Genomic DNA, 18,457 nt, shown 5'->3' with positions numbered 1-18,457 from the left:
GTATTGTTACCTGTTATCTACAGATGTACAGCAGCGTGCATCCATAACAAGTAGCCTACGCAACTGTGTCGATCAAGACAAAATAGCAGCGCCCGGTACTGCAGCTGAGGGGTCGCGATTTACGAATGACGCTAAAACTGCGGACCCGTGTATAAATACCACCAATATATATATATTGGTGGTATTTATAAATTGTATTTTATGAACAACACAAATTATAAATGCCACCGCCCAAAAGGGCAAAAGGGCAGGGGCTTAAGCCCCCCTTGAGGTCTATCTGTGCACGTGCTTGATCCCAGGCATACATCCAACAAAAAGTCAACCAAAACTTGGTTCACGGAACGATCTTGGAATGTCCCTGACTGGCCTTCTCAGTCCCCAGACTTAAATCCCATTGAAAATCTTTGGTGGGATTTGAAGAAAGCATTGGCATCACGAAAACCAAAGAATTTCGGTGAACTTGAAGCATTTGCACAAGAAGAATAGGCCAAGATTCCAAAAGAAAGGTGTCAGAGGCTTGTGAGCACTTATAGGAAGTGTTTATTGGAAGTTATGAAAGCTAAAGGATGTTCCACAAAGTACTGATTTTGGGGGTTGAATAATTTGGTCATTGATTTTTTTGGAGAGATTTTCATTTTTTTCCTTATAACAAATAAACTCCGTTGTATGTTTTCAAAATCACTTGAACATGTTCTAATAAACATGTATTTCTGTTTACAAAGGCCTTAGTTGATACATTGTCATGAAATTTTATTCACATCACAAAGACATATTATGGGTTAGAGGGGTTGAATAATTTTTGATTGCAACTGTATATATTTTAACCTCAGTTTATTTATTTATTTTAGGGGGGAATTTGCCACAGCTGTCTTTGGTCAGACTCCACCCAGTAGGTGGCGGCAATGCACCAATATTGGTTCGTCAACCGCATATTAAGCTGCAAAGACGAAGAAGAAGCGTTCGCTTATTATTAGTGTTGGTAGTACCCAGAGACTGTAATATTGTACAAATAGAAAACGAATAGTTCATATTTTAGGACAACTGCAGTCCGAATTTTCCTTAATTAATTTCATTTTGCTGAACGTAGTAGTGGTTTTATCGTTGTACTTTTATTTTGAAATTTTCAGACCCGCGCGAAAGTCCTTACTGTCGCTAGCTTCACACTGCTAGTATTGGTCTACTGACGAGTTAGAAGGTAAGTATTTTCATAAGACGAAGATAAACTATTGAAAATGTTGAACCCAGAAAAACTGTATTTTGTATGTTAACTTTATTTAGACATTCATATTATTACTAGTGTAATCACTTGTGCTGTTCCATGGCGCTTATGAATTGATTGCCTGCAATATTAGGTAGCTTCCTAATGCTACTGTAGCTAGCAAGGTAGCCAGGGTCATGGTTTACGAGACATGCTGTTAGTAACGTTGCTGTAAAATTTCTTCTTACCACGAAGAGTCCTTGAATTTTTAGGTTTATGTTTTGTTTACACTGTGGACGCGTTACCGCAAGCGAATCTAACTGTGTTACACTTGAAGCTGTTTTTCGACTGCCCTTCACGTGTGTGAAACGAACACGTCAAGCTACACACTATGCTAAGTTAAATAGCACTGGATGATGTTAAAGCAAAAGTACTTTGAAATGTAACTTGAATCAGACATTTATATTATTTAGCAGGGGTATTGTAAGGTAAAGCTTTTTAAAAATAGACTTTTATTGTGTATTGCACATTAGTCAGCCAAGACATAGAGTAGATGGATTGGATTGCATTTGCGATACAAAGTAAACATGAATAAGTAAATATAGCCTATTAAAGATGAGGCCGAATGCTAAGTTTATCAGCTTTTTTGTCTGGAGGAATAGCGTATATAATTCCCTAAACTTTTCAGGCCCAAGGCACCCCTGTAAATAGTTTCCATTTCCGCGGCACCCTAAAATGACATGCAGTTTGCCGCATCTTATACACGCTTTTATGTGATTAAGTAAAACTGCTCGCACTGAACCGGTTGTAAATCTTGTGAATCTGTATTAAAGACAGCAATAGACGAACCTGTCAAATATTATGAGCTGAAATCAGTTGGACTTACCAGTGCTACATATGACCTGAAATTTGTTGTGCTTACATATGCTTCATTATGGATTGAAATCAGTTTTCTTAATTCACAGTATGATTTATTAGTTTTGTCATAACCTTTTTCATTTTTATCACGACTGAAATTTCAAGACAGCCCTAGAGGGACCTCACAGCACCCACTTTGATGCTGTAAAATGATGCTTATCTCTGAAACAGGATTCAGTATATTTTGAAGATTTGGAGAAAACCCAACAGAAGTAGGCTAATTCTTGCTCCTTTTTACGTGTGGCTCAGTGGCGGTGAGCTCTGTGCTGCGGGCCCATAATGGATGGAGACACACCAGAGGAGGTGCTGGCCGAGTTTAAGGAGAGGCGCTTCGGCGGCTGGGGCATCCTGCAGCTGACTGCCGGCACAGGATTGGCTGTGTATGCCGTGTGGGCGGGGCTCCTCATGCCCGGGTTCCGGAGAGTTCCGCTGAAGTTGCAGGCAAGATTCGGGTCGGGCAGTTGAATGGGTCTGCAGCTTAAAAAATGGGGATGTGACTTTTTTTTTTTCCTGATTAATCCGGAAATACAGATTTTTCCAACTTTATATGTCTCAATCAGAGCCTGAGCAGCTGGGTATGTGAAAGCGCACACATCAAAAGCTCGTTTTACTGTCGGCTGAGAACGGGAAAATACAGTACAGTGCATTCGGCAGCGCTTGTAACCACGGAGACATGTAGGGTCTGAAAATCAGTATTTCCTGATCAGGACCCAGTTTTTATCTTAATTTAAATGCGACATACTGTGCTGGCCTCCCTCACGCAGGTGCCCTACCTCCCAGCCAGTAGGAAGCAGGTGTGCAATGTGATGACTCTGCTAAAGGGCCGATCGGGAAGCATCGCTGATCTGGGATCAGGGGACGGGAGGATTGTGAGTATACAGGCCCTGCCTCAGCCAATCACGGCTCGTGGGAGGATTATGAGTATACAGGCCCTGCCTCGGCCTATCACGGCTCTTGGGAGGATTGTGAGTATACAGGCCCTGCCTCAGCCAATCACGGCTCTCTTTAGACGCCTCCCTTACGTTGTGTTCAGAGGATGAGAAAATGTACTTTGTCCGAGGAGCTTTGAACAGTCTGAAGCTCAGTAAGGCTGCGGGCTGTGCAGTAAGTAATGAGCGTGGCATGTAGAGGAGATTCGGGGGGGGGAGGGGGTGTAGTGTAATGGGTAGAGAACTACTCTCTTAACTCTGGGATTACAGGTTCAGTTCCCAGGTGTAGCCCTGACAGTTCCACCAGTGAGCACAAGTTACTAAAACCTAAATTGCTTCGGTACATACAGTTCATATCCAGCTGTATGAATGGACTGTATATACAATGCATGCTTTATAAGTCGCTGGATAAGACCGTCTGTGAAATGTAACATTAGTCCAGCAGTACTGTGCCTTTGCAGTAGTAATACTGTCTGAAGGGTCATTTTGGTATCAGATTCGGAGGTCTGGGGAGCCTGGTTGTGATGGCTGGAGACTGAGGGCGGGTAATGCAATCCTACACCCCGTGACTCAGACACAGCTTTCTGTGGAAGCGCAGAAATCACCATGGTTACCGGTAAACAGTCTTATCTACAGTGCAGTGTTTCCCAACCGTGTGACGCAGGTGCTGGAGGCCTACGGCCAGGGCTTCAGCCCTGCAGTGGGCTATGAGCTCAACCCCTGGCTGGTTCGCTTGGCCTACTTCCATGCCTGGAGAAGAGGGCATCACGGGAACGTGTCTTATCTTCAGAAGGACCTCTGGAAGGTGCGTAGCTGTTGTCACGTGAGCACATAGCTTACTGGCTAATTGTTGTAGGATAAACTATAATCTAGATTTTGCTGAAAATGGAGCAATTCTAAGAATAGAATTAAGAGTTTCTCAAAACTTCTCAAGAACCTGTGCAATAAAAAATGCTTTTCAATGCTCACTGTATTACACAGAAAGAACCAAACATAATAAATTCTGTGGTATTTACCGATTGTTGTTCTGTAGGGCGTTTCAAATTTTTTAAAAATTATCCATGAAAAATTGTAAGGACAAACTAATTCATCGGCTGAAGTGAATTGAGAAAATGGACGTTTGCCTCTTGAAAATGAGCCCTTTTTATTAATTTGTTGCTGCTGGTTAGCCAGTCACTGGCTAGTCAGTGTGAAGCTATTTACAGCCTGTTCTTGTGCTTTATTATGGACTAACCTTATCTGACAGAGGACAGAGAAACTTGGGCTTGGGTCCGTTAAAAAAAACATATTGTAAGCAGAGGAGAAATTTGATGATGTTTTGAGTACCGATACATTAAAATAAACGTGGTGTACAAAATAAATGCTGCTATATTAAACGCGGCATCAGTACAAAAGATAAGATCAACACAACTAGAACTTGAGAAATGGAAAATTTTGGTTTGAGAAATACATTGTACAGTTCCCATAGTAACCAGAAGAGGGGGATGACGATCCGTATTTCAAATTCTGTTCAGTTTGAAAGTGGCAAAACAATTTAGTGATAAAGAGGGGAAGTTTTTGTAAAAAGGGAGATTGAGAATAAAGAGGTGACTTTATTTAATGTTTATACCTCTATATCCTAGGAACACGAAGGTGCTTTGACACAAGCCATGCAGAGCTGGGCATGACTGAGGTTTGAAGGGATCTCCATCCTCTGGAATGGGTCTGTAACCAGTATCCAGTTCCTTATTTTATCTCCTTTAGAATAGATTTCTCTCTAATGTATACACCTGAGAGGCATAGAATTAGAGAATGCAAATAGAGTGTCTGAGGTATCTGACCACAGTGCAGTGCAGTTTATTTGACAACACACATGGATGGTAAAAATAAGAATTCAGTATGGAGAATTAATGTGGGCATTTGAAACATGGGAAGGGAGAGAGTGCTAACCCCTCACTGCAAAATAAAGGCGTCGGTCATCATCATCATAAAGGCACTGTTTTATTCAGCTCACATACCGCCAATACAGATGTGTGCATAAGAAAAAAGTGAAAAAGTGCACTAAAGAAAAAAAAATGAATGGGAAAAAGAGCAACTTTTTTGGTGTCTCTCAGACCTACATCAGAGCTGAAAATAAATAAGTTACTTAAATAAGGAATTTGGGTGTGTGGTCACAAGCCAGGAAACAATCATCTTCAAAGTAGACTTTAAACAATTAGCAAAGATATAATAACATTCATGGGCAATTGCTAATAGGAGACAGGGTACGTGGAGATAGGCTTGCTATCAGGAATGGCCAATTATCAAATCAACAGTAATTAAATTGTTTAAGAAGGTGTTTTAAACATAAAAAAGGAACTGTGGACCAGATAAGATCTGAAATACAGAGGAGAATGATAATGGTGAAGTTAACCCAGTGATTGTGTGGGACACTGTGAAGGCACTCTTCAGAGGGACATTAATTGCCCTGACGAATTTTGAAAGAAAGGCTTAGTTAGCTATTTATCAGCAGAATATGAAGACCTCAGGACCCTAGAACTACAATCTCTCATGATCCATTAATGTTAAGACAAATCAGGGAAATTATAGGGAAGATGAACAGTATTCACATAGACCAAGACGAGAAAAGGCAAGGTTTCTGAGACAAACATACCTTGAAGCAGGTCCAAGGGAAGCTACAATGCTAGCCAGGCGTTTACCTGAACAACAGATCTCTAGCACATGGATAAGAGATCCTCACTTGGACCAGTTATTAATTGAACCTGAGCAGATCAAAGATGTTTTCTAGAAATATAATAGAAACCTATATTCACAGCCACCCTCTGCTGACTAGAATACAATTAGAAACTTTCTAAATTCATTAGATCTGCCATCTATAGGAGAAGGGCAGAGTTGCATCACAGAAATGACGCCCAGAGTGATTGACAAGGCGTTTAGTAAACTTGAGACTGGTAGGACAACTAGTAGTGATGGCTTCTCATCGGAGTGGTTTAGACCCTTTAGGACAGAACTGATGGCTCTACTTGTGTCTTCTTCAGCTGGACTCTAAAGGAGAGGATTACTTCCCCGTCATAGAAAGAAGCCATTCGATCAGTAATCCCTAAAGATGGAAAAGATAAGGAGCAATGTAATAACTACAGGCCAATATCTGTTTTAAATGTTGACTATAAATCAATCATATCAGAGGGATTTGGGACCTTTGTAGCAGAGCTCATAGATCTAACTGGGCTTATTAAAGGGTCGCCAGACATAGAGCAATATTTTAAGAACCCTCCATATTATAGTGCAAGTGCAAAGAATGGATTCAGGTGCTCTGGTTTTCAGCTCTGATGCTGAAAAAGCTTTTGACGGCGTTAGTTGGACATTTTTTATAGCTAGTACGAGAAAGGTTTGGCTTTATGGAGGATTCAGATAAATGCATTACAACTGTCTTTCTGGTTAAAACGAACGGCCGTTCGAGAAGCAGGATTACCCTGAAGTGGGGGGGAGGCGTCAGTGCTGTTACTTATCCCCGTTTGAGAAGCAGGGTTACCCTGAAGCGGGGGGGAGGCGTCAGTGCTGTTACTTATCCCCGTTTGAGAAGCAGGGTTACCCTGGAGCGGGGGAGGCGTCAGTGCTGTTACTTATCCCCGTTTGAGAAGCAGGATTACCCTGGAGCGGGGGAGGCGTCAGTGCTGTTACTTATCCCCGTTTGAGAAGCAGGATTACCCTGGAGCGGGGGGGAGCCGTCAGTGCTGTTACTTATCCCCGTTTGAGAAGCAGGATTACCCTGGAGCGGGGGGGAGCCGTCAGTGCTGTTACTTATCCCCGTTTGAGAAGCAGGATTACCCTGGAGCGGGGGGGAGCCGTCAGTGCTGTTACTTATCCCCGTTTGAGAAGCAGGGTTACCCTGGAGCGGGGGAGGCGTCAGTGCTGTTACTTATCCCCGTTTGAGAAGCAGGATTACCCTGGAGCGGGGGAGGCGTCAGTGCTGTTACTTATCCCCGTTTGAGAAGCAGGATTACCCTGGAGCGGGGGGGAGCCGTCAGTGCTGTTACTTATCCCCGTTTGAGAAGCAGGATTACCCTGGAGCGGGGGGGAGCCGTCAGTGCTGTTACTTATCCCCGACACGTTTTGCTCTTTTCTTCCCACTGTGTGTTTCATCATCCATAGAATGGGTTTCTAAACCGGGCGGGTGGTGATGGGGTGGGGGGGGGGGGGGCATTTAGGCATTGATGATTAGTACAACAGTCAAAGCCATGTGCATCTCAGAGAGAGACTGCTGGCTGCATAACTCAAAATTAATCCTTCCCTTTCCCCGTGTTTATTATTATTTTCGGAAACAGGGTGGCAAAGATAATGGCTTTTGAGACAGGCTGCCAGGCTGGTTTCAGTGTGTGGGAGGTTGGAGAAAACGAACAAAATTAACACGTTCTTTTGTTTTTGTTTTGTTCTAACTGGTTGAGGAACGTTACGTTGAACAAGGAACAAATTTCAATTCCGGTTCTGCTCGGAACAAGCGGATAGAAACAAAAATTAGTTTTCAAACCCTGCTCAACACTACACATTATTTAACTGAATGGGAATCAAAATATTGAAATCTCAGATCGAGACTGGTTTGAACTTTGTGAAATAGAACATTCATCAGAGTGAGTTCTGGAAAAACCTGACACGGTTTTTTGTAACGCCCGAAATAAAAAGAACTTACCATGCAACAAGCATGCGGGAGGCTGTGTGGAAGGTCATCATAACCTTGTCTTCCAGAGTTGTCAAAAGATGAATATGTACTGGTACTACATGAATTTAATATTGAAATATATTTTGGGATGCGATCGCTTAGTAATGTATCTTGGAGGGATAGATGTAGTGTTGGGGGGATGAATATCTGGTCAAAATACTATTTGTGGCAAGCAAGAAGTCAGTCACAAAGAACTGGTGTGATGTTGAATCTCCAGGTAAGGGCCAATGGTTGGACGTTGTAAAGGGAACATAAGAGATGGAAAGACTGACGTGTCTTTTGAGACTGATGGAGGAAAAGATGGGTCAAGTTTTATGTATCAGGAAGACTCCAACATTATTGAGGACGTAATTTGACTGAAATAATGCATTTAATCTTACTTTATGTATTTTTCTTGCTTACTTTGACAAACCTTAATAAAAATTTAAGTGACAAAATTATGTGAATGTAATAATATGAAAGTAAAATCTAGCCATGTAGGGAGAAATTACAATTACAGAATTAGAGAAGAAGCATGTCATCTTGGTTGTCCAACTCTCCTGTTCATAAATTTTGTGTTACTGTTATTGCAATTATTATTTTCTTGTTTATTAAATGGTAAAAGTGTTCATTAAGCCATATTAGTAATAGTAAAATTTTATAACAATTTATGGGGTCTGTTGGAAAGTTATTTATTGCACATTTCAGGACCGAAGAGTGCTCTTAAAACAGCAGGGTCCTGGGCGTACCCATAAAGGGTCACATGACAGGAAAAATGGATGATTGGCAGCTCACTTCACAGGCCTCAGTACTGCATGTATCAGTATCTGCCTGCTGTGTACTTTGTGAATATGTGCACTGAAAAGTACAGGCCATTGCAAAGCTGATATTTTCATTCATGGCCTACTGGGGTCACCTAAAGGTAATTACTGCATTTACAGGCAATTAGTGCTTTTACAAGTAATTGGGAGTCCTTTTACGAATCATACGCTTGATTCATGAACATATGAATCATGTTACGCCAGTTTCTAAGAATCGTGAGGAAACCGTCTTGCTGTTCTTAGAAATAAAGCTTTAGTAATTGTTAGGATATTTTGCCCTTATTCGTGGAGTCAAATGCAGGACGATGAAGAACACGCTGACAAAGTTTCCTCAGAGGATTTGTGGTTTAATTCAATGCGCAAGGGAGAGACAGACCCAGCACACTCGGGCGCTGCGCTGAGAGAATCTCTGCCCATCACACTGTGTGGTGTCTAGATATACAGTTTTCATTCATACACATCAAAAGGTTGAGTTAAGTGGCGGGAAGAGACAAATGGTCTTGTCCCTTCCTGTGGACCCTCGCAGCCATTTAGCATAGGAATGTGACCTCCTTGCTGCAGACACTAGAGGTGTTATACGGAGACACACTACAGAGGTGCTAGACATACAGGCATACAAACTACAGACACAGCATGGTAGGAAAAGGAAACACAATACACTACATACAGTCTAATATATATATAGTACTACATAGTTACTAAAACAGGGAACCTATCAGTCCCCCATTTTGTATTTGGGAATATGGTGCTAAATGCCATATTCCCCATAACCTATTTAGGCCTATACCCCCAGTGAGCAAGCACATGGCAACAGTGGCAAGGAAAACTCCCCTAGCATAAAGGGGAGAAACCTTGGGAGGAACCAAGGCTCAGCAGGGGGGACCCATCCTCCTCGGGTTGGCCTGTGTACAGTTCTGGTGAGAGAATCAATTTCTCACAATTTAAAGATTGTCCAGAAGTTTTCCTGGGTTTTTCAAACCCCACAATTGACAGTTTACAACTCTCCATATGTCCTTGTTGCATTGGAAAGATCCCCATCCAGTTTGATTAAAAGTATGGTCCCAAGTCCAGATGTATCCACTCGCGTTGGTGCACATTTGAGAACTGCGGATCCGCATATCTTTCTGCCTTAAGGTGTGTTAACACAAACCGGCTTCCCAGTACTTTGTGGGGAAGAAGGATTGAGCTGCGCTTCATGTTGTGTTGGACTCGTGTACTTTCTCAGACGAGTCAGGTGAATCCATGTTGGTATTCCGGTCAAGCGGGCAGCTGATGGGGTGGTGAGTAACACAGTATGTTGTCCAGTCCAGTGAGGGCCGAATGTCTTTTTCTGGAAGGACTTCACCAGGACTTGGTCTCCGGGTTGGACTGCGGGGCTCTCCTCCAGGTCTGTCACTGGATCCGGTTTTGTCCGTGGGTCCTGTGGTACACACTGAGACAAAAGCTTACAATATTCCAGCAACCTATCTCCCATCACCTGCAATTCTCCTCCTGCAATACACAAATCCCCGGGAGTCCTCATGGGTCTACCTGTTAGTATTTCAAAAGGAGAGAGTGATTCAGGATTAGTGGGGCCTGCTCTTAGGGAAAGAAGGACAGCCGGTAAGTGTGAAACCCAGTCTTCTCCAGTGCCTGCAAACAACTGTTTGGTTAGTTTGTTTTTTAAGCTGCGGTTCGCACGTTCCACCAGACCGGAGCTTTGGGGATGAAAAGGGCAGTGAAACTTTTGTTTAATCCCCAGTGCTCGGCATACTGTTTTAATGATTTTTCCTGTAAAGTGAGTACCTTGATCACTGTCAATAGCACATGGCAAACCCCATCTTGGAATTATTTCGGTTAATAGCACTTTGGCTACGTCAGTTGCTGTGTTGTGCGCTGTTGGAAATGCTTCTACCCATTTAGTAAAATGATCAATGAGCACCAGCACATATTTCTTTCCCCTACATCCTGGTAGAGGACCGATGAAATCAATTTGCAATTGGGCAAACGGTTGTTCTGGTCTGGGCTGTTGTCTCATTCTCACTTCGATGGTTGGTCCGGGGTTGCATCGAGAGCATGTGATACACCTGCGGACATAGTCATTGATGTTAGTGTTTAATTTTGGATGCCACCATGTTTGCTTCATCCGATGTTGCATGCGCCATGCTCCATCATGTCCTAAGGAGTGATATAAGCTAACCATAGTACTCATCAAAACAGCTGGTAGGATCACTGTGTTGTTTGGACCCCTCCATATGTTGTCTTCATCTGCCCACCTATTCCCATTTGAGTGTAGGTCTGTACCTTTTGTGTGAGCTTTAATTTTAATTACTGCCACTTTGGTAGTTCAGTGGCTTTATGCAATTTCCCCCATTTTGTATTGGTGATCCTGCACTGGTGGTAAATCCCCTGTTAGCCCACAAGTTCAGGTAATCATGTACTACTCCAAATGCATAACGTGAGTCAGTGTATATGTTTACATTGTTCCCTCCCATTACTGTACACGCTTCTGCCAAAGCCCATAATTCCGCAACTTGTGGTGACTGATTCACCAGTCTACCATGTTTCACTAACTGTCCGTTTTGTGTTTTGTGTTTTTTTCCATCTATATAAAAAGATGAACCATCAACATATAGGCCAAATGCGCCCTGAATGGCGATTTCTTTCACGGTTATCAAAATTACCTTCCCCTTCTACACAACAGTGATGAGGTTGTCCCTCATCAGGATTTGGGAATAGGGTAGCTGGGTTCAAAGTAGTTATATGTTTTAAATGTACTGATGGCATCCGAAGACTTGTTTCCCATCGAGTCCATCGAGCCACGTGTACTGCTGTCAACCTTTTTCTTGACAAAATAGACAGAACAGAATGAGGGACTACAACATCAATTTCCTGTGTGCTAATTAACGGCAACGCTTGATTTAAGGCAATGGAGGCAGCTTCAACGGCTTGTAAACAGTCCGGCATCGCTTTTACAACCACATCTAATTTAGAGGAGAAATATGCAACCGGCCTTTGTCTGTCCCCATGCTTCAGCACCGCCGCCATGTGTCCTGTATTTACATGAGTATATAGTGTGAAAGGCACAAGTGGGTTGGGGAGCGAAGTGCGAAGTTTTTTGTTTTAAAATGGAAAAAGCCGTCTCACACTCAGACGACCATTCTATCCCGTCATGTGGACCCCCCGCTCCCTTTAAGAGGTCGTTTATCGGTTGAACAATTGTTGAGTAGTTGGGTATATGGGTCCGACAATAATTAAAAATACCAAGTATTTTGCGTAGCGCTCGTACTATAGTAGGTCGCCGCCACTCTGTTATGGCTTCAATTCGGTTTGTGGTCATTCTCTTACACCCCTGTGAAACCATATACCCTAGATAAACGACTTCTGTTTGTGCGATCTGTGCTTTGCGTGGGTTACACTTCACACCATGTTTTGCCAGATGTTTTAAAATAACATCTAAGTCTCTGCAATGCGTGTCCGTATTTTGTACGAAATTAATAAATCATCGACATATTGGCACACACATGATTTAATTTCAGGGAGGCTATTAATTACATCAGCTAACACACATTGCTGCATATTTACCTTTCTCTTTATTGTTTTTCTGTTGGGACCACCATACGTTCAGTGCCTTCTCTGAAATTACACCGGAGTCATTTTTGCTAGGGAATGGGGGATTAGTTCTCATTGCTTTCCCATATCTTTTAACCATAGCTTTTAATGCCGCTGCCATTAGATCCCCGCATAAAACTTCTTTCTCCGTCATCATTCCCGTAGTTGGTAGCCCTTCAGAATTACGCAGATTAGCTATTATGAGCCGTTAACTACACGAAAGGAAAATATGCGCTTTTACTCTTATATTATATGGGTTATATATACTATATTGTGTACACATATAACAAACATATCACGTAGGCCTAACACAACAATACGTTATTCTGTAGACATGACAACACTGATGGAGCTCCGAACAAAACAACATTGAGTGCACTTTCTCGCATTCACTCGCATTGGTAAACAACCAAGGTTCTCTTCTTGCACACACTTTGGCACGCAGCCCAGTTTTTTCACAATTTGCAGTGTTACTTCGAAACACTTAGGCTACTAACAGCAATCAGCAACACCAAAACTTGTCCAACAAATTATTACACAGACGCTCCCTCGTCTGATGTGTTCTGACCCAAAACGACACACACAGGAAATATCACGTTACTGTTTTAAGGAAGGTGGACGCTACTTCGCCCGTGAGCCCGACGTGGCTCGAAACGTGTCCTTCTGCCAAATACCGACACACGTTACTGTTTTAAGGAAGGTGGACGCTACTTCGCCCGTGAGCCCGACGTGGCTCGAAACGTGTCCTTCTGCCAAATACCGACACACGTTACTGTTTTAAGGAAGGTGGACGCTACTTCGCCCGTGAGCCCGACGTGGCTCGAAACGTGTCCTTCTGCCAAATACCGACACACGTTACTGTTTTAAGGAAGGTGGACGCTACTTCGCCCGTGAGCCCGACGTGGCTCGAAACGTGTCCTTCTGCCAAATACCGACACACGTTACTGTTTTAAGGAAGGTGGACGCTACTTCGCCCGTGAGCCCGACGTGGCTCGAAACGTGTCCTTCTGCCAAATACCGACACACGTTACTGTTTTAAGGAAGGTGGACGCTACTTCGCCCGTGAGCCCGACGTGGCTCGAAACGTGTCCTTCTGCCAAATACCGACACACGTTACTGTTTTAAGGAAGGTGGACGCTACTTCGCCCGTGAGCCCGACGTGGCTCGAAACGTGTCCTTCTGTCAAATACCGACACACGTTACTACCGACGCGTTTCTCAGCGTCGAGGACCCGACGTGGTCCGGAACGTTACGTGACTTCACCCAGCACGCAGACGTTACTAAGGAAAGTGGACGCTACTTCGCCCGTGAGCCCGACGTGGCTCGAAACGTGTCCTTCTGTCAAATACCGACACACGTTACTACCGACGCGTTTCTCAGCGTCGAGGACCCGACGTGGTCCGGAACGCTGCCGTGCTCTACTTCAGCACGCAGACGTTACTGAACAGATTGACGCTCCCGCGTACTCTGTTAATACTGCTAGCACTACCACATTAAATGACGTCAACATTAAAAGACAAACTCATTATCAGTTGTTACATCAAAGTCCCGTCCACGTAACTATTTCTTAAAATACAGAACAGGAGTCACTTCCAAATTGCACCAAGGAAAATCAACGCCTAATGAAGGTGGTAAGTTGTGTTTAATAAAAGATACTCACCTTCTTGTTGATTCTCGTTGTTTCAAGTGGAAGATATTTCCTGTCCCTTCGTGGTCGCCAAAACTGTTATGATATTTTGCCCTTATTCGTGGAGTCAAATGCAGGACGATGAAGAACACGCTGACAAAGTTTCCTCAGAGGATTTGTGGTTTAATTCAATGCGCAAGGGAGAGACAGACCCAGCACACTCGGGCGCTGCGCTGAGAGAATCTCTGCCCATCACACTGTGTGGTGTCTAGATATACAGTTTTCATTCATACACATCAAAAGGTTGAGTTAAGTGGCGGGAAGAGACAAATGGTCTTGTCCCTTCCTGTGGACCCTCGCAGCCATTTAGCATAGGAATGTGACCTCCTTGCTGCAGACACTAGAGGTGTTATACGGAGACACACTACAGAGGTGCTAGACATACAGGCATACAAACTACAGACACAGCATGGTAGGAAAAGGAAACACAATACACTACATACAGTCTAATATATATATAGTACTACATAGTTACTAAAACAGGGAACCTATCATAATACAGCACTTCAAGTGCTCTGAGCTTCGTCTTAAAGAAGACGTGCGTGCATTTCCTCTGTGACGTGACCTTGTGTTTTACAGGTCAGTCTAGCAGACTGTAAGAACGTCACTGTGTTCCTGGCACCGAGCGTGGTGAGTTCCTGCTGCACTGCACACAGTACACGCTCATTTTCATTCATTTATGTTTCTGGTAAATGGACTGCATTTATATAGCGCTTTTATCCAAAGAGCTTTACAATTGATGCCTCTCATTCGCCAGAGCAGTTAGGGGTTAGGGGTTAGGTGTCTTGCTCAAGGACACTCCGACTGCCAGACAATCGGTCTTACCTCCTGAGCTATGTCGCCCCCCATGAGGACTTACACATAGAGTACAATTATACCGTTTTTATGAAAGGAGAGCAGGTAGTTCTCCCTCTTTTCCCCTCTCTATTCACAGTACACAGTGTTGTGGCCAGGAGTCGACCCCCCTGCCAGAAAGGGGGACTTTGCGTACGGGTTTGAGAGCTGGCTATGGGCTGCTTGACAGGATACAGTATAAGTGCACAAGCTGATGTTTAATCTGCTCTGCCCTGCCATCTTCATCTCCAGCTCCCTCTGCTCCAGGAGAAGCTGCTCGCTGAGCTGCCTGAAGACGCCTTGGTGGTGGCCGGCCGGTTCCCTTTCACCAGCTGGACCGCTCGCGAGGTTCAGGGAGAAGGAGCGGACCGGGCCTGGGCCTACGACATACAGGCCCAGAGGCAGCGCGCAGGGGGCAGCCTCAGCTCCTGACCTCCTGACCCACAGCCTGCTCCTGTGGAACCTCACTGTTTGTCTGTTCCTGAATGTCTTGAGCAGAGACAGAGGACTTGGATGTGCCAGGAACTTCTGTGCTCTCTGCCAGCTGACAGCAGGAGAAAGTGTCCAGCGTCAAAGCCAAACACGTGCCCTCACGGACATCAGGGTTCGAAATTCAATGTTGCCCGGTTAATTGGGTAAATTCAGGAAAGATCACGTCATGACGTGTGCATGTCCTGTGCATCTCTTCTGCTTCTCTGAAGACACCTCTGAAGAGCCAAGAGGAACCTTGAGTCTGGGAACTCAAAAACATTTAGTTCAAATGCCTGAGTCCCCCCCCCCCCCCCCCCCCCCCCCACCACACACATTTTTAAAAGTGTTTTTATGCTGGAGATTCATCCCCGGACTGACAAACCATGACGGAGTACTTAACAGCGTGTGTGGGAGTTCTGCCTGAGAATAGGACCTTAGCTTTTTATCTTCACACGCTTGTATTTGTGAAAGGAAATGTCGGGGTCACTTCATGATTTCTCGGCAGAATGGGGTTTCTGTGGTCCTCACAGCTGGAGGTTAATCAAAAACCCGAGCAGCCCTTTCTGAAATGGCTCAAGAGCGGCTGTGAGTGCATTCTGCTTCCTGCAGGGGCTTTGAGCAGCACAGGTACAGCACACGGCTCACAGACCGGATGTGTTTGAAAGCACCTGGGGCCTCATTTTTAGACCACGTGGCTCAGGCACACACCGGCTCAGCTACACAACCCATTTGGTGATTTCAGACATTTTGGCTTATTGTGAAGAAGTGTGTGCTGTACTGTACATTCTGTCCGAAGTTCAGTGGCTGAATGGTCATTCTGAAAGCCGCAGATACAGTGAGCTCCAGAATGTTTGGGACAGACATATTTTTTCCTATATTTTGTTATTTTAGATTAGTAATCAAATAGTTTGCATATGGCTGAAGTGCAGATTCTCAGCTTTTATTAAAGGCTAACTTTATACATTTTGGTTTCACCATGTGGAAATTGCAGCACTTTTTACATATAGTCCACCCATTACAGGGCACCATACTATTTTGGACAAATGGCTTCACAGGTGTTTTTGACTGGTCAGGTGTGTTCATTTGCTACCTTAGTGCAGGTATAAGAGAGCTTTCAGTACCTAGTCTTGATTACTACCAGAGGAGATACTCGGCACCTGGTGATGTCCATGGGTCACAGGCTTCAAGCAGTCTGCATGCAAAGGATATGCGACAAAGTACTAAACATGACTACTTTCATTTACATGACATTAATATTCCCCAAACATTATGGTGCCCTGAAATGGGGGGCTGTGTATAAAAAGTTCTGTCATTATGGAGCTCACTGTAGATGTTTTTTTGTGTTAAATAAGTGATTGGGTGTGTAAAGAGGTTATTTAAATGACATTGCTATACCTGTTACAAATAAAGGCCTTTAAACCTGGACTCTAGTGCAGCTGCCTAACAATACTACATCCTCTTTCTCCCTTGCACCTACTATGGCTTCAAACTGGCAACTGGAAGATTATCTGTTCATTATAACGACAGTATTGGTTGGTACCCAGATGACCTTGCATTAGGCACTAAACCTATGTGTTAGCACTTTGGTATGTCGCTAAATGTAAACATACTGCAGTCGGATTGTGACAGTCTTGCTCGAGAATGTTCTCTCTACCAACACTGAGTTGATGGAAGAGGGGAAACCCTGCAGCCTTTGTTCTAGAATGTCCATTATAAATTTTTACCAACTTGGACTCCATTGGTCAGCAAGTTAAACTTTGTTGGTCACTGAAGTTCCTGACAAGCCATCACCCCTTTTTAAAAGTCACTGACGTCTCCGTTTGCAGCCAAGCAATGATGGATGTACAAATTCAAATGTTACGACTGCGATTCATCGCGTTTCGTTTTCTTTTCGGTTGGTAAGATGGCGGTTGCCTGGTTGCGCGTAGCAACCAGCGAATCTCTCCCTGTGTTCAGGTCACGGTATAGCTTTTCCGGGCGCAGCTGCAGAACCTCAACACCTTCATAAAAATTGCTGTCAGCAATGCCGTGGCACCACAGAAATGACTAGCCTAGCAGCAGAGCTCGGCGGTCTCTCCTCTCAGCGTTTTGATAGCGGTGAACAGTGAAAGTGAGACTGACAGGGCTGCTTAGCACAGTGAAAGTGAGACTCTGAAAGGGCTGCTTAGCACAGTGAAAGTGAGACTCTGGAAGGGGTGCTTAGCACAGTGAAAGTGAGACTCTGATAGGGCTGCTTAGCACAGTGAAAGTGAGCCTCTGATAGGGCTGCTTAGCACAGTGAAAGTGAGCCTCTGGAGGGTGCTTAGCACAGTGAAAGTGAGACTCTGACAGGGCTGCTTAGCACAGTGAAAGTGAGACTCTGAAAGGGCTGCTTAGCACAGTGAAAGTGAGACTCTGAAAGGGCTGCTTAGCACAGTGAAAGTGAGACTCTGAAAGGGCTGCTTAGCACAGTGAAAGTGAGACTCTGAAAGGGCTGCTTAGCGCAGTGAAAGCGAGACTCTGAAAGGGCTGCTTAGCACAGTGAAAGTGAGGCTCTGATAGGGCTGCTTAGCACAGTGAAAGTGAGGCTCTGAAAGGGCTGCTTAGCGCAGTGAAAGTGAGGCTCTGATAGGGCTGCTTAGCACAGTGAAAGTGAGACTCTGACAGGGCTGCTTAGCACAGTGAAAGTGAGGCTCTGATAGGGCTGCTTAGCACAGTGAAAGTGAGACTCTGAAAGGGCTGCTTAGCACAGTGAAAGTGAGACTCTGACAGGGCTGCTTAGCACAGTGAAAGTGAGACTGACAGGGCTGCTTAGCACAGTGAAAGTGAGACTCTGAAAGGGCTGCTTAGCACAGTGAAAGTGAGACTCTGACAGGGCTGCTTAGCACAGTGAAAGTGAGACTCTGAAAGGGCTGCTTAGCACAGTGAAAGTGAGACTCTGACAGGGCTGCTTAGCACAGTGAAAGTGAGACTCTGACAGGGCTGCTTAGCACAGTGAAAGTGAGACTCTGAAAGGGCTGCTTAGCACAGTGAAAGTGAGACTCTGACAGGGCTGCTTAGCACAGTGAAAGTGAGACTCTGAAAGGGCTGCTTAGCACAGTGAAAGTGAGACTCTGACAGGGCTGCTTAGCACAGTGAAAGTGAGGCTCTGAAAGGGCTGCTTAGCACAGTGAAAGTGAGGCTCTGACAGGGCTGCTTAGCGCAGTGAAAGTGAGACTCTGAAAGGGCTGCTTAGCACAGTGAAAGTGAGGCTCTGAAAGGGCTGCTTAGCACAGTGAAAGTGAGGCTCTGACAGGGCTGCTTAGCGCAGTGAAAGTGAGGCTCTGATAGGGCTGCTTAGCACAGTGAAAGTGA

General features: G+C 44.4%; 1 protein-coding gene and 1 long non-coding RNA gene across 2 annotated transcripts; one reads left to right on the top strand and one right to left on the bottom strand.

Moving 5' to 3' along the window:
• The first annotated feature begins 931 nt into the window (after window positions 1–931).
• Window positions 932–16,549, top strand: antkmt (adenine nucleotide translocase lysine methyltransferase). Its single transcript, XM_064314921.1, has 6 exons — window positions 932–1,195; window positions 2,366–2,557; window positions 2,881–2,985; window positions 3,710–3,850; window positions 14,399–14,449; window positions 14,906–16,549. The coding sequence occupies exons 2-6, from the start codon at window positions 2,396–2,398 to the stop codon at window positions 15,083–15,085; spliced, it is 639 nt and encodes a 212-aa protein (XP_064170991.1). The 5' UTR covers window positions 932–1,195; window positions 2,366–2,395; the 3' UTR covers window positions 15,086–16,549.
• LOC135243241 (uncharacterized) lies at window positions 8,868–14,301 on the bottom strand. Its single transcript, XR_010326589.1, has 2 exons — window positions 11,218–14,301; window positions 8,868–10,488 (listed from the first exon to the last, which is right to left on the bottom strand). It is a non-coding gene; the product is annotated as an uncharacterized LOC135243241 (long non-coding RNA).
• Window positions 16,550–18,457: the final 1,908 nt, after the last annotated feature.

The sequence above is a fragment of the Anguilla rostrata genome, chromosome 17, assembly GCF_018555375.3.
Source record: "Anguilla rostrata isolate EN2019 chromosome 17, ASM1855537v3, whole genome shotgun sequence".
NCBI classification, from domain to species: Eukaryota; Metazoa; Chordata; class Actinopteri; order Anguilliformes; family Anguillidae; genus Anguilla; species Anguilla rostrata.
Note: the sequence above shows the minus strand (reverse complement) of the source record. Positions and strands in the feature narration are given on the sequence as shown.